This window comes from Giraffa tippelskirchi, chromosome 3, assembly GCF_054371585.1.
Source record: "Giraffa tippelskirchi isolate mGirTip1 chromosome 3, T2T-mGirTip1v1.2.pri, whole genome shotgun sequence".
Classification (NCBI taxonomy): domain Eukaryota; kingdom Metazoa; phylum Chordata; class Mammalia; order Artiodactyla; family Giraffidae; genus Giraffa; species Giraffa tippelskirchi.
The window spans coordinates 12,649,026-12,669,112 of NC_137277.1; the positions used below are offsets into that span (position 1 = coordinate 12,649,026).

General features: G+C 35.9%; 1 protein-coding gene across 2 annotated transcripts in view; it reads right to left on the reverse strand.

Moving 5' to 3' along the window:
* Positions 1-20,087, reverse strand: part of NSF (N-ethylmaleimide sensitive factor, vesicle fusing ATPase) — a 149,272-nt gene that overhangs the window by 111,021 nt on the left and 18,164 nt on the right. For both annotated transcript variants that reach the window (XM_081576437.1, XM_081576435.1), the window contains 7 exons: positions 19,701-19,786; positions 17,616-17,715; positions 15,036-15,075; positions 7,413-7,579; positions 4,130-4,237; positions 3,729-3,804; positions 1,079-1,234 (listed from right to left, as the gene is read on the reverse strand). In XM_081576437.1, the coding sequence (XP_081432563.1) occupies positions 1,079-1,234; positions 3,729-3,804; positions 4,130-4,237; positions 7,413-7,579; positions 15,036-15,075; positions 17,616-17,715; positions 19,701-19,786 (733 nt within the window). The remainder of the gene's footprint in view (positions 1-1,078; positions 1,235-3,728; positions 3,805-4,129; positions 4,238-7,412; positions 7,580-15,035; positions 15,076-17,615; positions 17,716-19,700; positions 19,787-20,087) is intronic.

Here is a 20,087-nt window from a genome sequence, read left to right on the forward strand (position 1 = left end):
TCAGATAAAAAAAAAAGTATGTTATTGCCATTTCAAGGTGTATAAAACTCAGGTGATGAGGGTCTCTGTCATTTTCTCTTAATTCAATTTCAAACTCGACCTTTAGCCAGTGAACAGGTGTGTGCCGTGTGTAACTTATCAGAGTGAGCAACTAGGCCGAAAGGCTACCAACAACAGGAGGTTGATAGAACCAAGCACTTAGTGTCCAGAAAGTAGTTCTTAGTCCTACCATGATGAATATACTTTTATCTCCCAGTAGCAATTTAAAGATAAAGAATGATGGAGGTGAAGGGAGTAATATATTTGTATTCCTTCAGTTTTTTTGGATACAGTTTTTAACACGAATAGTCTGCCAGAAGCTGTTATGGTATAAATTCCTTCCTCAGATATTCTGTTGCTAACATTCCAATCCAACCTATGATATGCATATGAAAACAGTCATGACAGCATTTCTACCAGGGCAAATAAAGCCATTTCACACACAGATAAATTAAATAAACCTTCAAGAAAAAAGTGATAAATGACTAGTGCATTGCTTTGTATGCAATGTGGAAATTCCTATGTATATTTTGCATTTGTCCTTTTGCATAAATTTAAAACATGCCAAGTATCCATTTACCAGGTATGAAGATGTATTAAATGGGTAATACAACTTAAAAAAAAGCAACAGCTAATATTAGAACAATATCCATAGTCTAATAGATAATGACTATTCAGCACAGTAAATCTGACCTTTAGAGTCAGATGACATTTCTAAATAGGCCCTGTTTTAAAAATTCATAAATATATAAATAAAATGAAATTTCTAAATATGTCCTATAGAGAAACATACTCGGATAAATAAATTAAATCAAGCAACCACAGTTATTTTAATGATTTTCCCATAAAATTAAAAATGTAGTTTTAAAAATCCTAAAACTTAAAAGTTTTTCTAAGCTTTTTTAAAAGAGGAAGAAAACAGAAATAGTTTGTCAGGCCTGAAAAATAATTTCAAAACATTACTGAAAACAGATTTTATCACATCTGTATTTTTAAAAACAATACAAGATTTTATCCAATTTTTCTTTTTAAAACTCACCCATCTGTTCCACAATCTCTGGAGGAAATACTCGGGAAGCAAAGGCTCGTCGAAAAATATCTGAAAACTCCTTGTCCAGACCTCCTATTCCCATTTTTTCAAAGTTCCAGTCAGGATTGATGATAGACTGGCGATTTTCCTTGGTTTTAGCTTTGCCTATTTCAAACAAAGATAATCAAATGTGAGAGAAGAACTTCATCACTAAATGTAAAAAGACAGTCAGAACTCCCTGGGCATCCTCAGTGAATAAAGAAAAGCTATCAAAGATGAAAACATCTTAGCTGATTTTTTAAGAAGGATGAGTTTTGTTATATTCGCTAGTTTGTCTGGTCCCCATTTAGGGTCAGCAAAACATTTTCAAAATGACTGGCCTAACTCACACTGTAGTCAATCCATGGAGCTTGGTCTTATTGACCTCTAACTCCTAACCAAGTTAACTAACTTGGTTGATCAGAAGAAACACCATGTGCGTATCTGATGAAGAAAACACTAGTTGCCAGAAATGCAACTGAAATCTAGCAGTCCCTTGAAGCTCCTAAAGCAATATTTAAAAATACATATACTTATCTAAATTAAGCATATAATCAGGAATTTAACTCTTCGGCCTGAAAAGATGTATGAAGTTTGATGTCTTACTTGCTTTTTCTTCATTTGTACAATAATCTAAAATCATCCTAAAGTCTTGAATGATTTCAAAATTCATGTTTTCAAATTCTTTCACAAAGAAGAAAATTATCTAACTTAAATGTCATAGTGCCCCCTAAAGTAACTCAAGAGAACCACATTAACTCTCTCAAACACAAAGAATAAAAATGCCTTAGTACAGTCCACTATAAACAAAAAAAGAAAGAACTATAGTTTTCTTTTAATTAGGGAATAACAGGTCACATTAGAAAAAGTTTACCCTAGATGCTAATTGTATGGTTAGTTTTGTGGACTTAATACTTCCTTTATTAAGTAACCAAAAATACTTTTATTACACTCTACTGCCCTCTTGTGGCCAAATTATACAATTTTACTTTCCAATGGGGGGAAAACTATTAATCACACTTAGAAGTATCTCCATTGTATGAAAGTCTCACAACTCTCTTGGGATAATATACCACATAATATACAAAGAAATCACTCCAGAAACATATTGGATCAACAATAGGAGATTATGATATATCCTAATTATGATCAAACCTGAGTCTCCTACTTGGCAGGTGGATTCTTCAGCCACCAAGGAAGTCATAAAACAATATAGTCATTAAAAACAATATTGCAGAAGTATATTTATTAGGATGCTTGAAATATGTTAAGCAAAAAGAACAAACTATAAAACAGTATGAAAATATACTCAAATTTTTTAAATTTTAGAGTGAGCTGTTTTTGAATGCTTATTCATATTTCATAAAATAAATATTTTACAGTTGAAAAACAATAAAAGAGGAATGATAATTTATGGCTCTGGAGAAAAGGACACACATTCAAATTTAAATCACTTTCAATATAATAGTGTATAACCACTGAAAATCCTCTACCTTGTACTGGGATAGACATCAACATAGGTAAATAGAGTTAATGGCATCATTATGCTGATGAGTTACTATTTTTAAAGCCCAATCTGCATTATTTTAATATAATAAAAGTGAGGTTAACGTACAAGAGTAGGACTGAACTATGAATCTGCTGGAAAGACTTTCTTAACCTGTACACTGATCGTTTAACTCAGTCACTAATGGAAATAATACTAGTATCACATTTAACACACAACCAGCTGAAGGACAAAATACATGACCAGCTCTCACGGTCATGAAAAGACAATGAAAGTCAGAGGAATTGTCAGAGACTGGAGAAGACTATGGAGACTAAACCACTAAATGCAACATGGAATTCCGAGTTAGATCCTGGAACAGAAAAAGGACATAATGAAAAAACCGATGAAATCCAAATAAAGTCTCTAGTTTAGTCAGCAGCAATGGAACCATGTTAATCTAGTTTTGGAAAAGTGTACTATGGTTACTTAAGAGGTACCATCACAGGAAGCTGGTTAAGGGTATACAGGAACTTTCTGAAATATTTTTTATGAATCTTTTTTTATTTTTTATGAATCTTCTATCAGCCTGAGCATATTTATTAAAAGTTTAAAAATTAATTTTTATCTGTATCTTTTCTCTTATTTTTAGTGTAGTTACTAGGAAATTTAAAATGACATACATGGCTCAGATTTTATTTCTATTGGACAAAACAGATCTAGTATCGAGTGAAGGTTTTAAATTTTTTCTACATCAGCACATCTGAAAGATAGGAAATAGTCCATGATTCTGTGATAAGCCTTTTCAAGGCAAATGTCCCTATTCTCCCTCCCCGTTTAATCACTGTACTTGAGTCACATATGGTTAATAGATGTGCTGTGTTTAGTCAAGCAATCATGTCCGACTCTCACCCCATGGACTGTAGCCTACCAGGTTCCTCTGTCTATGGGGATTCTCCAGGCAAGAATACTGGAGTGGGTTGTCATGCCCTCCTCCAGGGGATCTTCCCAACCCAGGGATCAAATCCAGGTCTCCCGCATTGCAGGCAGGTTCTTCACTGAGCCACCAGGGAAGCCCATTATTAACAGATGGTCCCACTTTACTCAGAATCTTCTAAAAACTGTAAATCTTACCAATAAGATTGAGTGATGAATTTTCTGCTTTTTCAAATGCAACCTGACTGTTTCCAACAACCAGCCCTATTTCAATCTACAAAGAAAGACAATAATTAGTAGTTAGTCTTACAGCAGATTTCTAGACTTCTCAAAGCAAGGTGAAAAATAAAGGGGAAATGAAGTCTCTATGAGCAAATCAAATTTTTCAAAGTATCAGCTATTTCAAATTACTATCAGATCGTCACATAAGTCTGTTTTATACTATATTTTAATAACTATGCTGGCTTTAAAGGCAATTTTTCCCTACTATCTTAAAAGAGTACATAATATAAAAGAAATCACTGAGTGAGAGAATGGCTAGGAAAATTGTATTAATTTGCACAATGCACATCATACAGATTATCAGAAATAAAACATACCTTCTGTCTTTTACCAGTTGCAGGCTCTCCCTTGAGGATACTAGGATCCATGGCTTCAATGTCTTTGACCAGTAAGCCAAAAAGCTTTTCATTGAAGCTAAATACAAGCTATGTAGAAAAGATGGGGAAAAAAAAAAAATCACTTCATGATATAATGGTTTGATTTTCACATCATCGCCAATGTTTTGTAAACACAGGCGAGCAGCTTTCTCTTGTATATCATTCTTCTCCACAAGGCAAACTACCCACATAACAAAGGAACTAACATTTACTGAGTGTCTGCTGTGTGCCAAAAAACATTACAGGATGGTCTGTAATTAATACTCACTAATTCTCTTGCAAAAAATCAGTCCTATTTTACTAGTAAGGATGCTGAGATTCAGAGAGGAGTTAAATGGGACCTAGAGTCACAGCAAATGACAGTGCCAGGATGCAAGCCTTGGTGTGTATCTCTAAAATCATGCTTTTCTACAATCAATACAAAGAGCCTTCCATTCAAGTGCAGAGACAGCTTCTGAATGCTCATTCATTCACCAAGTATTTCTTCAGTGCCTTCTACAAACTAGGCCCTCTTCGAGGTACTGGGGTATAACAAAAATACAATAAACAAGGCTGACTGTCAATCCTGCCACTACTAATCACCACGAATGGGAATAAATACTAAGAAGAATGATTTAAGATATTTACTTCTTCTCTGTATTATGGAGGATTTTTTTTCGTGGGTTTGTAGACATTTGCATGTTACTGGGTTTTAAATTATTACAAATGCCAAGGCATTTTCTATTAAAATACAAAAGCTAAAGGAGAAGGTAAAAACAATGAAGTTTTAGTTAGGCAATTTGAGCACAACTATCAGAAAGTGTAGGAATCCAGAAGGATTATGGTGAAGCCCTAAAAGCAATGGGCAGGTAAGTAAACAAATTATCAACTACCTATCACCCTGGGGAGCTTCCTCAATCCATCTAATTCCAAGCAGCAGCCCAGCGGATCTCTAGTGCACCATCCCATTTTACTGACATTAACAGTACATGGCATTTCTTTCTTATTTTCTGTCTTTCCCAACTAGAAAGGAAGCTCTAAAAAGGTAGGAATTGTGTCTGCTTTATTCACCAAAGATCTACAGGGCCTAAAATAGTATTTACTGAACTCATACTAGGTGTTCAATAAGTTATTTATTAATGAGCGGATCAACTGACTAACAGGTTCTTGTCTCAGCTACACAGGGCAGGTCACAGATCTTCTCTGGACCTAAATAAAATTCCTCATGTGCAAAATGAGGAGGTTAGACAAGATAACCTCTGAGGTTCATTCCAATTCCAGTACTCTTAAAAACAATAAGTGCTCTGTGTCCTTTTCCTGACTATCAGTAACTCAAGTTTCCAATTGTGAAAGTTTGACATTATGATATATGGGTTAACCAAATCCTTGAGAGCCTCATCTTTCCAGGTAATGACACTCCACTCATTTCCACAGGTCCCTCCTTCTCCCATCTCTCCCATTTTACAGGCATTCCCACAGGAGAGACACAAGGACAGTCTATGTAACTCAAGAGATCAGAACACTATAAAGCTGGAATTTTCAAACTTTTTGGCCTCAGGATCCTTTTATATTCCTCAAACACCAAATTTTGTTTATATGGATTGTAATCTGTTGATATTCACTGTATTAGAAATTAGAATAAGAAACTTTATTAATTTTTTAAAAAACAATTAAGTACATTATATATTAACATAAATATCACAGTTTTAATTTATTTTAAAATACTTCCATTTCCCAAGGTATAAAACATAAGCAGGAAGAGTGGCACTGTGACATTTTTGCAAATCTCTAATTTCTTGCTTAATGGAAGACCGCTTGGCACTCATGTTTGCTTCAGGAGGCAGTGTAACTATGCTAGTACCCATCAAGTGGTCTGCACAATTCCACTTGTGAGAGAATAAGAGGAAATGGGCACATAACATCCTTTTTAAAAAATGTTTTGATATTAGATTTGACCTCACAAATTCCCTGAAAGGGCCTCAAGGCCATAGTTTGAGAACAGCGGCTACGGAGCTATGGTAGGAGGAAGGAGTTAATGATTCAGAAAAGTCACAGAAAAAGAGACAAATGGAATGGTAAGGTCAAAAGAGCAGAGATTATTTATGTAGAAAAACAAATAATAATTTATGAACTCACACATTTTTTAGGTAAAATTAAGAAAAAACACACACACACACAAAAATGCATGTATTTCTCCTTAGAAAACCAAACAATGTACTAACTGAAGTCCAAAGAAGGGAGCAATATAAACAGTATCATTTTTTTTCTTTTATTCTATTGGACTATAGTTGACTTACACTGTTGCATTAGCTTCAGGTGTACAGCCAAGTGATTCAATTATACACATATTCATTCTATTTTAGATTCTTTTCTCATATTGGTTATTATAAAATATTGGGTAGAGTTTCCTGTGTTATACAGTAGGTCTGTGTTGGTTACCTATCTTGTATATAGTAGTGTATGTGTGTGTTCACCCAAAGCTTCTGATTTATCCCTCCCCCAACGTTTCATAAGTTTGTTTAGGTAATTGATCAGGTAATCATAAGTTTGTTTTCAATAGCTGTAAGTCATTTCTGTTTTGTATACAAGTTCACTTCTTTTTTAAAATTAAATTCCATATATGAGTGATATCCTAGGATACGTTTTTCTCTATCTGATTCACACTTCACTCAGTCAGTATCATAATCTCCAGGTTCATCCATGTTGCTGCAAATGGCATTATTTCACTCTTTCTTATGGCTGTGTAATATTCCATTGTATATATGGATTCTCATCTTCGTTATAAGCAATATTATTTTCAAAAAGAGAAAATCTGGGCTTCAAAAGCTCCATAAAAAACTGAATATATATTTACATGTAATTTTCTTAAGATTCTCAAAAAAGCTCATAACCAAAAAAGTTAAGAATTACTTTTCTACAGAAATACATCAGTAAAACAGAAAGATATCCACAGACAAATGTCCCATGACAAGAAAAGAAATTTGATATACATGTCTATAGTGTTTCCAAATTTACAGAAAGAAAAGCTGCCATCCTCATATATGACACTGTAACCTAAGAGGTACTTTATAATTTTTCTAAACAGTCTGCTAGAGGTTCAGCAAATATATTTCCCTCACTTTTTATCACTAACCTTAGCTATAGCTGTTCATATGCAAAGCTCTTCTCTGCTTTTAAAAAACAATTAATTTTGGACAAGTACAGAGATCAGAATGTCTCTAAATGAAAGAAAGTTTAAAACTACCTGTTGACCCACTGAGAATGCCTGGTTGTTGAACTGCTGAATAAATTCTGCAGCCATCTTGTCAGTATCATATGGATTGGAGTCGATACTTTTTTTCTGCAGGAAATCAATCTCAATGGTCATCGTGCCAATACACTGCTTGGCTTTGTCAAAGGTATACAAAGACACTAGGGAGGAAAAAAAGGAGCATTTTTTTAAATCAAAGAGACAGTAAATCCTCGCTGTGCTTCAAGCAACTAAAAGTTTCACATAAATGAATTAGAACTTGACCAAAAGGGGATTTTTCATGACTTTCATTGGAGGGATACATAAGGCACAGATATTTTTTAAAAATAATAATAACCACTAGAGATGTTCTTCCCCCTGACTTAACTGGAACACACTGAACAGCAATCTCCTGTACTTTTACCCCTCATCTGACTGTTCTGGGGAACTTACAGCTGTCCCCATATAGCCTCTCCATCTTCCTCCTCCTCATTAAGCAGAGGAGAGAATGAAGTGACAGAATGGGAAGTCCCGGTGGAGATGGCATACCATGCTGTTTCCAAACAAGACTTTTGCTTGACACAAGAAAGAGCTAAGGTCAGAGGTGTGGACTCTTTTGCTTTAGCAAATTAAGAGTATAGGACCAAAACAAAAAACAAAACCAAACCAAAAAAACCCTTGAGAAAAAAATGTTTTCTAGCGGGATTTCCTCCATAGCAACTTAAGACCTTGACATTTCTTTTTTTAATACTACAAAAATATTTACTGAGCACCTATGATTTCAGGGAACCACAGTAAGTTCTACATGCATAACAGGACAAAGACCAGACCTTTAGCTCATTTTTGTATTAACAGCACCCAATAGTGTCTGTGGGCTTCCCAGGTGACTCAGTTGTAAAGAATCCGCCTGCCAATGCAGGAGATGCCAGAGATGCGGGTTCAATCCCTGGGTTGGGAAGATCCCAAGGAGGAGAAAATGGCAATCCACTCTAGTATTTCTGCCTGGAAAATTTCAAGGACAGAGAAGCCTGGTGGGCTACAGTCCATGGGGTCGCAAAGAGTTGGACATGACTGAGTGAACACAGCAAACAAACAACAGTGTCAGCAGGATGCTTAATATATTCATGAACTGTTTAAATGAAACAACAGCAGCAAAACACCTATACTTTCCATGTTAGTAACAAAGAGGCAAAACAAAGGGACTCTGGAAACTGTGTGTTTCAGTCTATTAGTAAATGGACGAATCTATAAATCACCTAACTTTCTGTGCCTTGATTTGTCACACCTATAAAATAAGACTGGGCTAGATAAATCTTTATGGTCCTTTCATGCCCAATTTCTGTTCTCAACTTATTTCTTACAGACCAGCTGAGTTTAGTCTTGAGTTACGTACAAGGATTTTTTATAAATCCTCTGAATGAAATTGCTTGATTAATCATATTTTTGTATTTTGGTCTGCCATCATAAAGGGGACACACATATTTGATATATGTTTTCAAAAGCAAAATAACAAAGAAAGCCAGGATGGAGGATTGGAAAATTTGCTGAAGATCAAAGATAAGCTCAAATCTCAGCTGAGAGTTTCAGAATTCTCTCTGGCCTCCACTTCTGCATGTTGGGTTCTTTTTGTGTACTTCCTAGGAAGTGCAGATTACATTCTGAGTGATTTTCATAAGAGAGCTTAGTTATTTCTCCATATGATGAAATATTTATAGGGTGAATTATTAATGGAAAATAAATAAAAGTTGACTGACAATCTCATTTCCAGGGGTCTGTCCCCAGAAGACTCTTGAATATGTGTCTAAAACAAAAGTTACAGGGAGGTTCATTGCAGCACTATTTCTAATAGTCAAACATTTAAAAAATGCCTATCAGTCAGGAAATGATGAATAAAATGCGGCATAGTCATAATGTAGAATAATGTGTAGCACTTAAAATTAAAATCTGATATATATTTAATAAAGATGAATGGTCCATTAAAACATAATATAGAGTGAAAAAAGTATAATTCAGAAAGGGTTGCACAGTATGATACAATTTTGTGCATTAAAGACTCCAAAACAATTTCACAGCATCATCGTGTGTGTGTGTATGCATATGTATACATATATGCATGGATATATACACGTGTGTGAACCATTCTTATACCAAGAAATTTGAATAAGTTATTAAAATATCATCATTACTGACTATAGTTTTCCAATGCATTTTAATTTAAGGTCAATGTTCCTAAATAGAAAAGACCAAGTTGTTACAATTTCAAATGCTAGCGCAGTACCATGGACAGTTTCACAGGCAGCACCATGGTCAGCGCCACCATCAGCCCCCAAAGGGACAGATGCCCTGAGGATTTCAACAAGGAGCAAAGGGCCAAAAGGTTAAGAATGTTTCTTATTTTATGATCAATAGCAAATTAACATCAAAGATTAATTTATAAATAAAAAATTATAGCCAATGCTTTGAACAAGCATTACAAAGACAGGTTCAAAGAAACATGTGTTAACTGAACATCAGTCTGCAATACTTAAAACATGGTACTTTCAGACAGAGAGAAGACTAAATGATTTTTCTAGAAGATTTAGTCTGAGAACTAAAATCACTGACCTGACTAAAAAGTTCTCCTTACAGACAGAACTCTTGTTTTAGAATCTTTGAATAAACACTCCCCTTCATACCAAACTTCTTATTCTCTCTTTGCCTACACCTCTACTTACACTGAAAAAGCTTTGTACCTTTATGCTACATCATGACAACAATCAGGCCCCCAAACCCTTCCTTACCTCAAGCTTACTCCACCTTAGTCCCATCTGAACACTTAAGTTTTGTAATTCTGCCAATTAGGTCTGTTTGATTTGCCTTTTAAACAACTGATTTTACATTCAACATAAGCATTTCTGGTAGCAGGAGAATGCTTTAAACACAATTTAAGGCCACAAAACACATTTTTTCACTTCATCTTGAATTTTCTTTTTCACAACAGAATTTATCTGCATTAAAAGTTAAGAACATTCATATTTAGAAAAGTAAGTTTAAGGAAATTAGAAACCTAAGCTTCATATATATCGGTCTTCTCATCAGATTTAACAAGTGTTCATTTTTATCTCTGACAGTGTCTACAAACAGGGAACCCTGGCTTCACGCACCGACCTACTTCCCTTTGGTGCCAAACTCCTCCACCGTGTCAACTTCGCGCTATGCTTTCAGGTGAGGAGGTGACAGTTCAGAGAATCACTTATGTCAATGTTTCCAAAAATGTGGCTGATAACAACTACTTAAGGGTGATTGTTAAAAACACAGATTCATGAATCAGACTCCCCAAAGGAGGGGCCTGAGAATCTTTAAAAACAAAACAAAACAAAACTCCCCAGGTATTTCTGTGAGGCAAATTTAGAAAGCACGAATTCTCCAACATTCACTACCAGTTATCTGTATCTAATTTCCTTTATTTTCACCCCCAGGCAAAAAATTTTACCTTTAATCCTACTTCCACAAAGAAAAGACAAAATAAAGATAATCCCAATATTTAAGTTCCTTCTGATTCAGGAAAAAAAAAACCAAAAACGCTAAGTTGTCAAGTCCCTAAATGAGAAAGAGGATACTCTCTCCTTCCACTTTACCAACTTCTCTTCTCAGGCATCTTGACTACAGACTAGGCTCATAATGTGTTCCAGGCAACTGCTTTAAGTAATTGTTTTCTTTCAACCAGTTTAAAGTTAATATATCTTCGATTGTCTCCAAAAGCTTGGATCCAGAGGATCTGAATGTGAATCTGAACATTCCCACACATCCTCCTAAGACTCTGTGGGAACAGCAAGAAGAACAAATAATGCTAAGCACAGTCCACACCGTCAGCATTACTAAGAGACAGAGAACACCACAAAACTCAAATTATTTGAAAATAGAGAAATATGTAACAAGACTAGACAGAGCTCCCACTGTGGAAAAAAAGAAGGGAAAGCAGTACATGGGGAAAATACAAACAAAAGTCACCCCTCAAAAGAGAAAGTCTAACACCAAAAGCCAAAACACTACACACAGGTTTGGGACTTGGTAGTCCAAGACTCTAGGTACCTAGAAAGGACCTGAAGGTAAGTAGAACTGGAAGCAGTAACATCAAAGAATCACTGGAAAGAATCAGATAAAGAGAGAAAGGGTGGTGCCCTTCAAGATATGGCAATAAAGGAAAGAAGACAGTAAGAGAGAAAATTAGGGATCACATAGAAACCAAAGAGAAATAAGCTGTGCCAACCAACCTTTCTACCTGCCCCACCTCACCATTATTACTTAAAGAAACTGCCCTTCTCTACACTAACAGAAAAGAACGCTCTTGCACTAATAATTTTGCCTACAAAATCATGTGAAGCAGAAAAAAAAAATAATTCCACAAAGTTACTGTAAAGAAAACATAATAAATAATAAAATATTGCAGCATTTCAGCTGTCTTCTCTAAAAAGATCAACTATGAAATAGAAAATATACATAACATTTTAAACTAAATTAAGTATCCTCAAACAAGTACTCAGACATGTAACAAAATACCTAAAATCAGAAGATTAAAAAGTAAGAACAGAAATAGACAAATATTAATAAAAGAAATGCAATGAATTTATCAAACACAGGAAAGAAATCGAGGAAAAATACAACTACTCAGAAGCGAATAATAAATTACAAAGTGTCCATGGAAGAATAGATTCAAGTTAATATTTAATAAGAGGCAGTGAATGAAGAAAAGAAAACAACCAAGATAATAAAAATAAAGAATTTACAAAGAATAGAGAGAAAGCAGCTGAGATGTAAGACAGATAAGGCCTAAAATACATATATAATTAGAGCCCTGGAGAAGAAAATCAAAACAATTCAGTCAGAACTAATATTTAAAACCAAAACCTAAGAAAATCTTCTGGAAACAGACAAGATTTAAATCTACACATTGAAATGAAGTACTGTATAGCTGAGTTGTTGACCCAGAATGGCCAATCCAAGCAACATCCTAATGAGGATATTAGAATTTAAAGACAGAAAACCCCTCAGGGCTCCCAGGCAGAAAAATCAAATTACTTATAAAGGTAAGAAAATAAGACTGGCATCAGACTTCTCAACAGTTTAATACAAAATAAGGCAATGTGATACAGTATTTTCAAGAAATTCAAGGAAAGAAAAGAAGCCAAGAATTTTATATCCAGCCAAGCTGCTCTTAAAGGCATCAAAGATATAAAAGAAAAAAGTCTGAATATGCAAGAACTTAGGAAACACTGTACACATATGTACTTTCTGGAGAAATCTACTAGAGGATAGGTTTTATCCAACCAAGTAGAAACTGGCAAAAGGACTGATCATGATCACTTAAGAGATTTATTGTAGAGTTCAGACTAAAACAAGTATGGAGTCACCTGTGGAAGAATAGCATGTAAATCCTGGAAGAGGGCATGGCAACCCACCCCAGTATTCTCGCCTAGTGAATCCCCATGGACAGAGGAGCCTGGTGGGCTACAGTTTATGAGGTCGCCAAGAGTCGAACACGACTGAAGCAACTAAGCAGGGCACAGCACAGCATGTAAACACCATAGAAAGAAATGAACAAGTACAGCATGGTGACAAGAGTTAGTAACACTGTACTGCACATTTCAATGTTGCTAGTAGAGTAGACCTTACAAGTCATTATCACAAGAAAAAAAATCTTGTGACAGATGTTAACTAGATTTATTGTGGTAACCAGTTCACAATGTATATAAATATCAAATCATTATGTCAGGTGGTTCAGTTCAGTTCAGTTCAGTCACTCAGTCGTGTCCGACTCTTTGTAACACCATGGACTGCAGCACACCAGGCTTCCCTGTCCTTCACCAACTCCTAGAGCTTGCTCAAACTCACGTCCATCGAGTTGGTGATGCCATCCAACCATCTCATCCTCTGTCCCCTTCTCCTCCTGCCTTCAACCTTTCCCAGCATCAGGGTGGTGCTAGTGGTAAAGAACCTGACTGCCAATGCAGGAAACACAAGAGACGAGGGTTTGATCCCTGGGTTTGGAAGATCCCCTAAAGGGGGGCAGGGCAACCCACTCCAGTATTCTTGCCTAGAGAATCCCCATGGACAGAGGAGCCTGGCAGGTTACAGTCCATAGGGTTGCACATAGAGTCAGACATGACTGAAGTGACTTAGCATGCATGCATACCTGAAACTAATATAATGTAATATCTCAACTTTTAAAAAGTTGCTTTTTCCACTAAAAAAAAGAAAAACAGACTGAAAGCTTGAAAAAAAAAAAAAGGAAGCAATTAATTACAAAATGAGAGGAGAAAGAGGAAGGCAGTATATAAAGATTAACTATTGTATAGATGAAAGTCAAATGGTATCTCTTAGAAGATATCTCTGTATTGTTTTTGTAACCTTTCCATAATATGAATTTTTTTAGGTCTTAAAAGCTAGCAGGAAAAAAGCTCACTTAATTACACTTGGATTTTCTTTACTTGCCCTACTAAATCCATGAAGTTCACATAAAATTACCTGACAAAACGACTCACACGTCATTTCCCCAACTTTGCCACAATGACTAAGAAACAATGCCAGTTTTCACTTATTAGCTCTTTGGTTTATAAACCACAAGTGGCTTAGTCTTTTTTTTTCTTCCCTTAAGTCATAAATTGCTTTCCATATCCTTCCCTAATGAATTATGATGACTTTATAACACATTTTAAAAAGTCCATAGTTTCCTTAAGTACTGCCACGTTTTCTTCTCCTTACCCTAAACCTGATTTATCTTTTTAAACAACGACATTAGAAAACATCTCAGTATACAGTAAAATGGAATCACCATGTAATACCAGTTATTCCTCTTTAACTTTAAAAAAAAATTAAAAATAACTTCAACTTTAAAAAAATTTTTCCATAGCCATAATTTCACAAAGTCCTATTCAGCTTAGTTCCAGGCAAGTCAAATAACCTCCCAGCAATTGTCCTTCACTCCTGAATTCTTCCCACTCCTTGCTATACTACACAATGACATTAGAACTCTTTTCTAAAGGTAGGATTTTGATGGGCTTATTCATGACTTCTAAGTGTGTTTGTGTAAAGTCCAAAAATTTCAGTATGTATTTCCAGGCTGCCCACTAACTGCATACTCCACCTCTCATCACTTAATACAACCCATTCAGGCAAAACCTTTCAATCAAACATACTTATGAGCGATGCCTGTAATTTGCTTGCTCCCATCCCAGTGCCTTTTATTTGTATTATTTCTCATCTGAAGAGTCTTTGTTCCTTGTCAATATCATGTCATGCTTTTCTCCTACTTCATAATCATGCTCAAAACTCCAGTGCTGGAAAGATTTCTCTGGCTAATTATCCAGTCTCCAATCAATTCCTCCACTGCTGTTTCTATCTCAGCACTTTTACACAGTGCTGTTAAAGGTAATTTGTGCAAAAATTTACCTTGCACTTTTTCTGTGAGCTATGAATATGTGGATGTTCCTTTTCCAGGAATACTCAGACATATAACAAGTAGACAGAGTAAGTAGCTACTTACTTTCCATTGTCATACACCTAACTGTAACACAGATGAACAGAAAACTGTATAGATCTCTTTAACTATGAGAAAATCATAAAGAAAATCTACCTCAGATAGCTAAAAAATATACCTACCTTCTATTTCTTGCCCAATAGAAAGTCCAGCCCATTTTCGCTGTAAAACAAGAGAGGGGGAAAAAAAGACACTTAATATCACATCAAAAGTAGGGAAATGAGGAAAACAGGATTTCTGTGAATTTCATGTACACATTCCAAGACTAAAACATGGCTGTTAAGTGCTGAACTGTGTCCCACAAAAAAGATACATTAAAGCCTTAGCCCCCAGCTCTGATAAATGTGACAGCATTTGGAAACAGGGTCTCTGCAGATGATATCAAGGTAAGATGAGGTCACAATGAATTAAGATAGACTCTAAGCCAATATGGCTTCCTTATAAGAAAAGAGAGAGACAGTCAAATGGGGAAAAAGTCATGTGACAGTGAAGGCAGAGACTGAAGTGATACATCCACCAGTCAATGAACATCAAAGACTGTCTGCAACACCAGAAGCTAAGCATGGAACAGCCTTCAAAGAGAACACGGCCCTGCTGACACCTTGATTTCAGACTTCTGCCTCCAGAACTGTGGGAGAATAAACTTCTGTTATTTTAAGCCACCTAGTTTGTGGTACTTTGTTACAGCCGCCCTAGCAAACATATGCTATAGTTTATTTATACCTGAATATCTGTCCTCAAAACATAGAAAGCAGTAAAGCCGGCACCACTGAGTAGGATGCTCCTTTGCATAATATTTTAATGCTCCAGAAGGCCTTCGTAGTATCAGGTATTTCAGGTTCTAAATGTACTGTGGATAGTTACACTATTTGATACAGTAGCACAAAAAGAAAGATGTTCAATTCATGAAAAATAAACCAGAATTCATCAGATAGGCTATAATGAAACCAAGTAGGGATTCAAATCATTAAATGGTCATGACTACTCTTTGTGTACTAGCCAAAGAAGTGTCAGGCATTTATGACAAGGCTTTTAGCTTCTCCCTAGGTACCGACTGGTTACAACGGCAAAAATATACGGAGGCAGGACAGATTGTGTTCAGGCAGGAATTCAGGACTGGCTTGATATAGATTCAAAATGAGTACTTATTGACAACATTTCAAAGAACAGTGAGAAAAATAATCTTTGGCTAAAAAACAAGTTTGTCTACTCATCTGAACTTCGTGAACTCTGCAGTGGCGAGAGGTTAAGAAGATGCTGCGTTTTGAATGCATCAACAAGTGCTCTCCCTCCCAGCTTTCTCACCTCCTCTCCACCCTTCACTTCTCTCCTGTCATACTCCATCCCACTTTTGGCCAACCGGAAATATAGAGGCGTACTAGTTAAGCCCAGATTTGGGGTCACAAAGCAGCCACATTTATGTTCTACACCCAGAGATAGCCTCAAGGATGATAATAATAGTATCCATCATTTGGGATTGTTGAGAGAATTAAATGAGGGAACACATGCAAAAGCACTTAAGAGTAGCACTTGGTCTATAGTAAATGTTGGAGAAATTTTTTTTTAAAGCAGAGAGACAAGGAAAAATGGTTAGAAATCCCATTTCTGGCCAGCTGAGTCCCAAATTTAGCTCTGAGAAGGCTGGTAAGTTCTAGAATATTCCAAACCTTTGACCTATATAAACAAATGCAAAAAGCAGTCCTGATACTCCAGAGGCATCCAAAAGGGCAAAAGGGAATAGCAAATGAAGATTTCCCATAGCATGTGAGGGATTCAAGAGATCTTTAACAGTTCCTTAAGGAGTTAACTCTCTTTTTGATCTCTTTCCCTAAACCTCCAGGGGTGGGAGGGTAACAATCAACTGGCATAGTACAGGAGGTAAGGGTTGCATTTGCACTGTTTTAGGACTAAGGATCAGCAGCCTGAGTAAGATGACAAGGGAGGAAAGGATACAGACTAGTACTTGCGATGCTCCTATATAATATATTATGTGCCTGTAAGAGTGCTAGGCAATTTCCCCTCCACAGAATCTACCAACAGCTATAAATCTAATCATAATCCTTCCACTTATTATGGAAGCCCAGCAAGTTAGGCTGTAATTTGAAATAACAACTGTGCTTAGTCACTCAGGCGTGTTCAACTCTGCGAAATGTAGCCAGTCAGGCTCCTCTGTCCATGGGATTCTCCAGGCAAGAATACTGGTGTGGGTTCCCATTGCCTTCTCCAGAGGATCTTCCTGACTCAGGGATTGAACCCACATGCTTCTGAGTCTCCTGCACTGAAGGCAGATTCTTTATCACTGAGTCATTGGGGAAGCCCTACTCATATCATGTTCTTTAGTCTAACATCATTGTATTTTAAAAACACTATTATTAGATGTCAATTTTAGATGTAAGTGCTATTTTTATATATTCTCTATTACCCTGAGAGCTAACATTAAAATAACTTGACACTGTCTGATAGCTAACTGATATCACTGCAGAGTTTTTTTTTTTTAATTAGGGGAAGAAAAGCAAGGCAATAAAAGACAGATACAGTAAAAATTGGCAATTAAGAATGATCATTAAATTCCTTATATAACACCTAGATGGTTTTTGTCAATATGAATCAATACCATTACAGGGTGATACAGCTTGCTTTAAATAAATTGATTATTCTACGACTTTCAAGATTAGAGGAGAATAAATTCACATCCTACTTACCTGAGGTAAGCTGAATGCAATGCTCCCTGGAACCACAGATGGGTGGGTCCTCAGTGTAAATGTGTACCTGTGGTTGGGGGAGGTCCTCACCATCACGTGCCTACAAGACAGAAACACAGTCAACACTCCATGTCAAAGGAAATAAAGAACATCAACTCGAATACACTCATTTCCAACAGATGATGCTTGATGAGGACCGAGTGAAAACATGGCATTATATGAGTCCTGAAGAAACAGGACCACAAATTTCATTTCCACAAATTGTCAGCAATTCAAAATGTTTTCTAGGCATAAGGACCACCTTGGGCCAAACAGACATCAAGCAGAATCAAGACCAAGTTCAAGAGAGTACATGTCACCTGAAACATCAACCTCATTACATTTCCAGTTTACATAAAATTGCAGGCATTGATTTACTTGATGCTAAGTAAAAATGAGAGGAATTTCCTCTCCTGAGAATTATTTCACATACTAACTAGACTAAAGGAAGAAGAACCAGATACAGAAGAGCCATGGATATGGCAGTCCAAAAAAAGTTAGTTTTTAGGACTATTCCTTAAATCTCTTTGCCGATTTCAACAGGTTGAAATAGTAACAGCCTATAAAATTTAAAAGGTGGTAAAAATGAAAAATTTTTATGAAATATATCAGCTTTCATATAGATATCAATATTTACTATTTCAAAGCATTTTGTTCTAACTCACTCTGCTCAGAAGTAAACACAGCAAGTAAACAGATGAAATATAGTTATCTCATGATAAATCTCCTATACCAAGAAACTCACAAGACTGTGTAGGAGACAGATGCTTCAAACTCTTGTTACAGCAACACTATCTTTTTTAAAATTATCTTTTAGAATACTATAATTTTAAAAAATATTAATGGCTAACATTTCTATACATATCATTTTGTCAGAAGGACACAAGTTCTTTATATCCACTATATTTTAAGTAACCCCATCATGTGTACACTTGACATGTGAACACCTGACATGTAAAAGAATTCCATAAGCAAATTCTCACACTGATTATATATAATATATAGTCCAGTTTATATGTAGAAAGTTTTGTGTCACAGAACTTTTAGGACTGGAAAGTATGGTAATACTATCATGTAATGTAGCCCTCTACTATGAGGACAAAACCCACAAACAGTTAGCAATTCTAACTCTGTGAAACTCATGTATTTCAAAGATAGTTTTAAAAACAGAAAAAGGCTCAGCTAAAATCCCACTTCCTTCCTCATTTCCCTAGTCTGCCTTCTGGTACTGCCCCTTCATGTCCTTATTTCTACCAACCTCAGAAGCACCATGGATGGCACTGAACCTGGCAGCACGGTATTTAGGAGTTCGGGCAGTGGGTGATGTGGATGAATTGAAATAAATGACAATGAATCATGTTGTATGACAGAAAATAACAAAATTCTGTAAAGCAATTAACCTTCAATTAAAAAATAAATATTTTTTTTAAATGACAATGAAAAATGCTTGTTAAGATTCTACAGTTGTTCATCTTCCAATTTTCTTGTCTCTTGGGTTGTCAGAGTAACAATGATCAAACAGCTAATATTTGTTAAGGACCTACTAATGTGGTAGGCACTGTTCTAAGGGATTTATTTGTGTAACTCAACATTCACAAATACCCTGAGGAAGATGGTATCATCATCCCATTTTACAGATCAACACACTGAGGCACAGTCAGGGTAAATAACTTACCCACAGTCACCCAGTTTGTAATAGGCAGAACCAGGATCAAAACGCAGACCATCTGACTCCAGAGCCAAAAACCTAATAACTACGCTGTATAATGAGTCATATAATCAGTATGCTTAGCTCTGCTAAGAAAACCAATGGAAAAATAAAGTTACATATAAAAAACTATGCATGACTTAGAAAACACTATATATTTACCAAAATTTGATGCAGTAAATATACAACTCTTTTCATCTCTTCCATTTTCCAATTCAGCAAGAGGAATTTAAAAACTTACACTCCAATGTTTCCAAAAAAAAAAATAAATAACGACTCTTGACAAGTTTCTAAAATATCACTTTGCAGGTAAGAAGAAAATGAAGTCAGATACTCACTGGCCAGACTGGAAATCCTTTTCATTCACAACTGCGCAGTTAGTTAAAGATAATTCATCTGTAGGACATCTTGCAGCTTGCATACTCTATAAGAATCAATGATTAGGAAAACAAAATTAAGTCACCTTTTATATCCTTAAAGAGTATGTTATGCCTTCCCGTTCTCTATTTCCCATTACTTGTAATACACACAATGTTTCTGACTCCTGGCACTCCTTCCTCTGTGGTAATAGCAAACCCTGCCTTTCGGAAACTGTTCCTTTCCCATTCCATGTGCTCCTGTGGGCCTGCCAATCACAGCACACAGGCCATCATCAGGATCCTAATCCATCCATGGGATTTTACATAGACAGGTGCTAGGAGACAGACACTCTCCTTTGCATCACC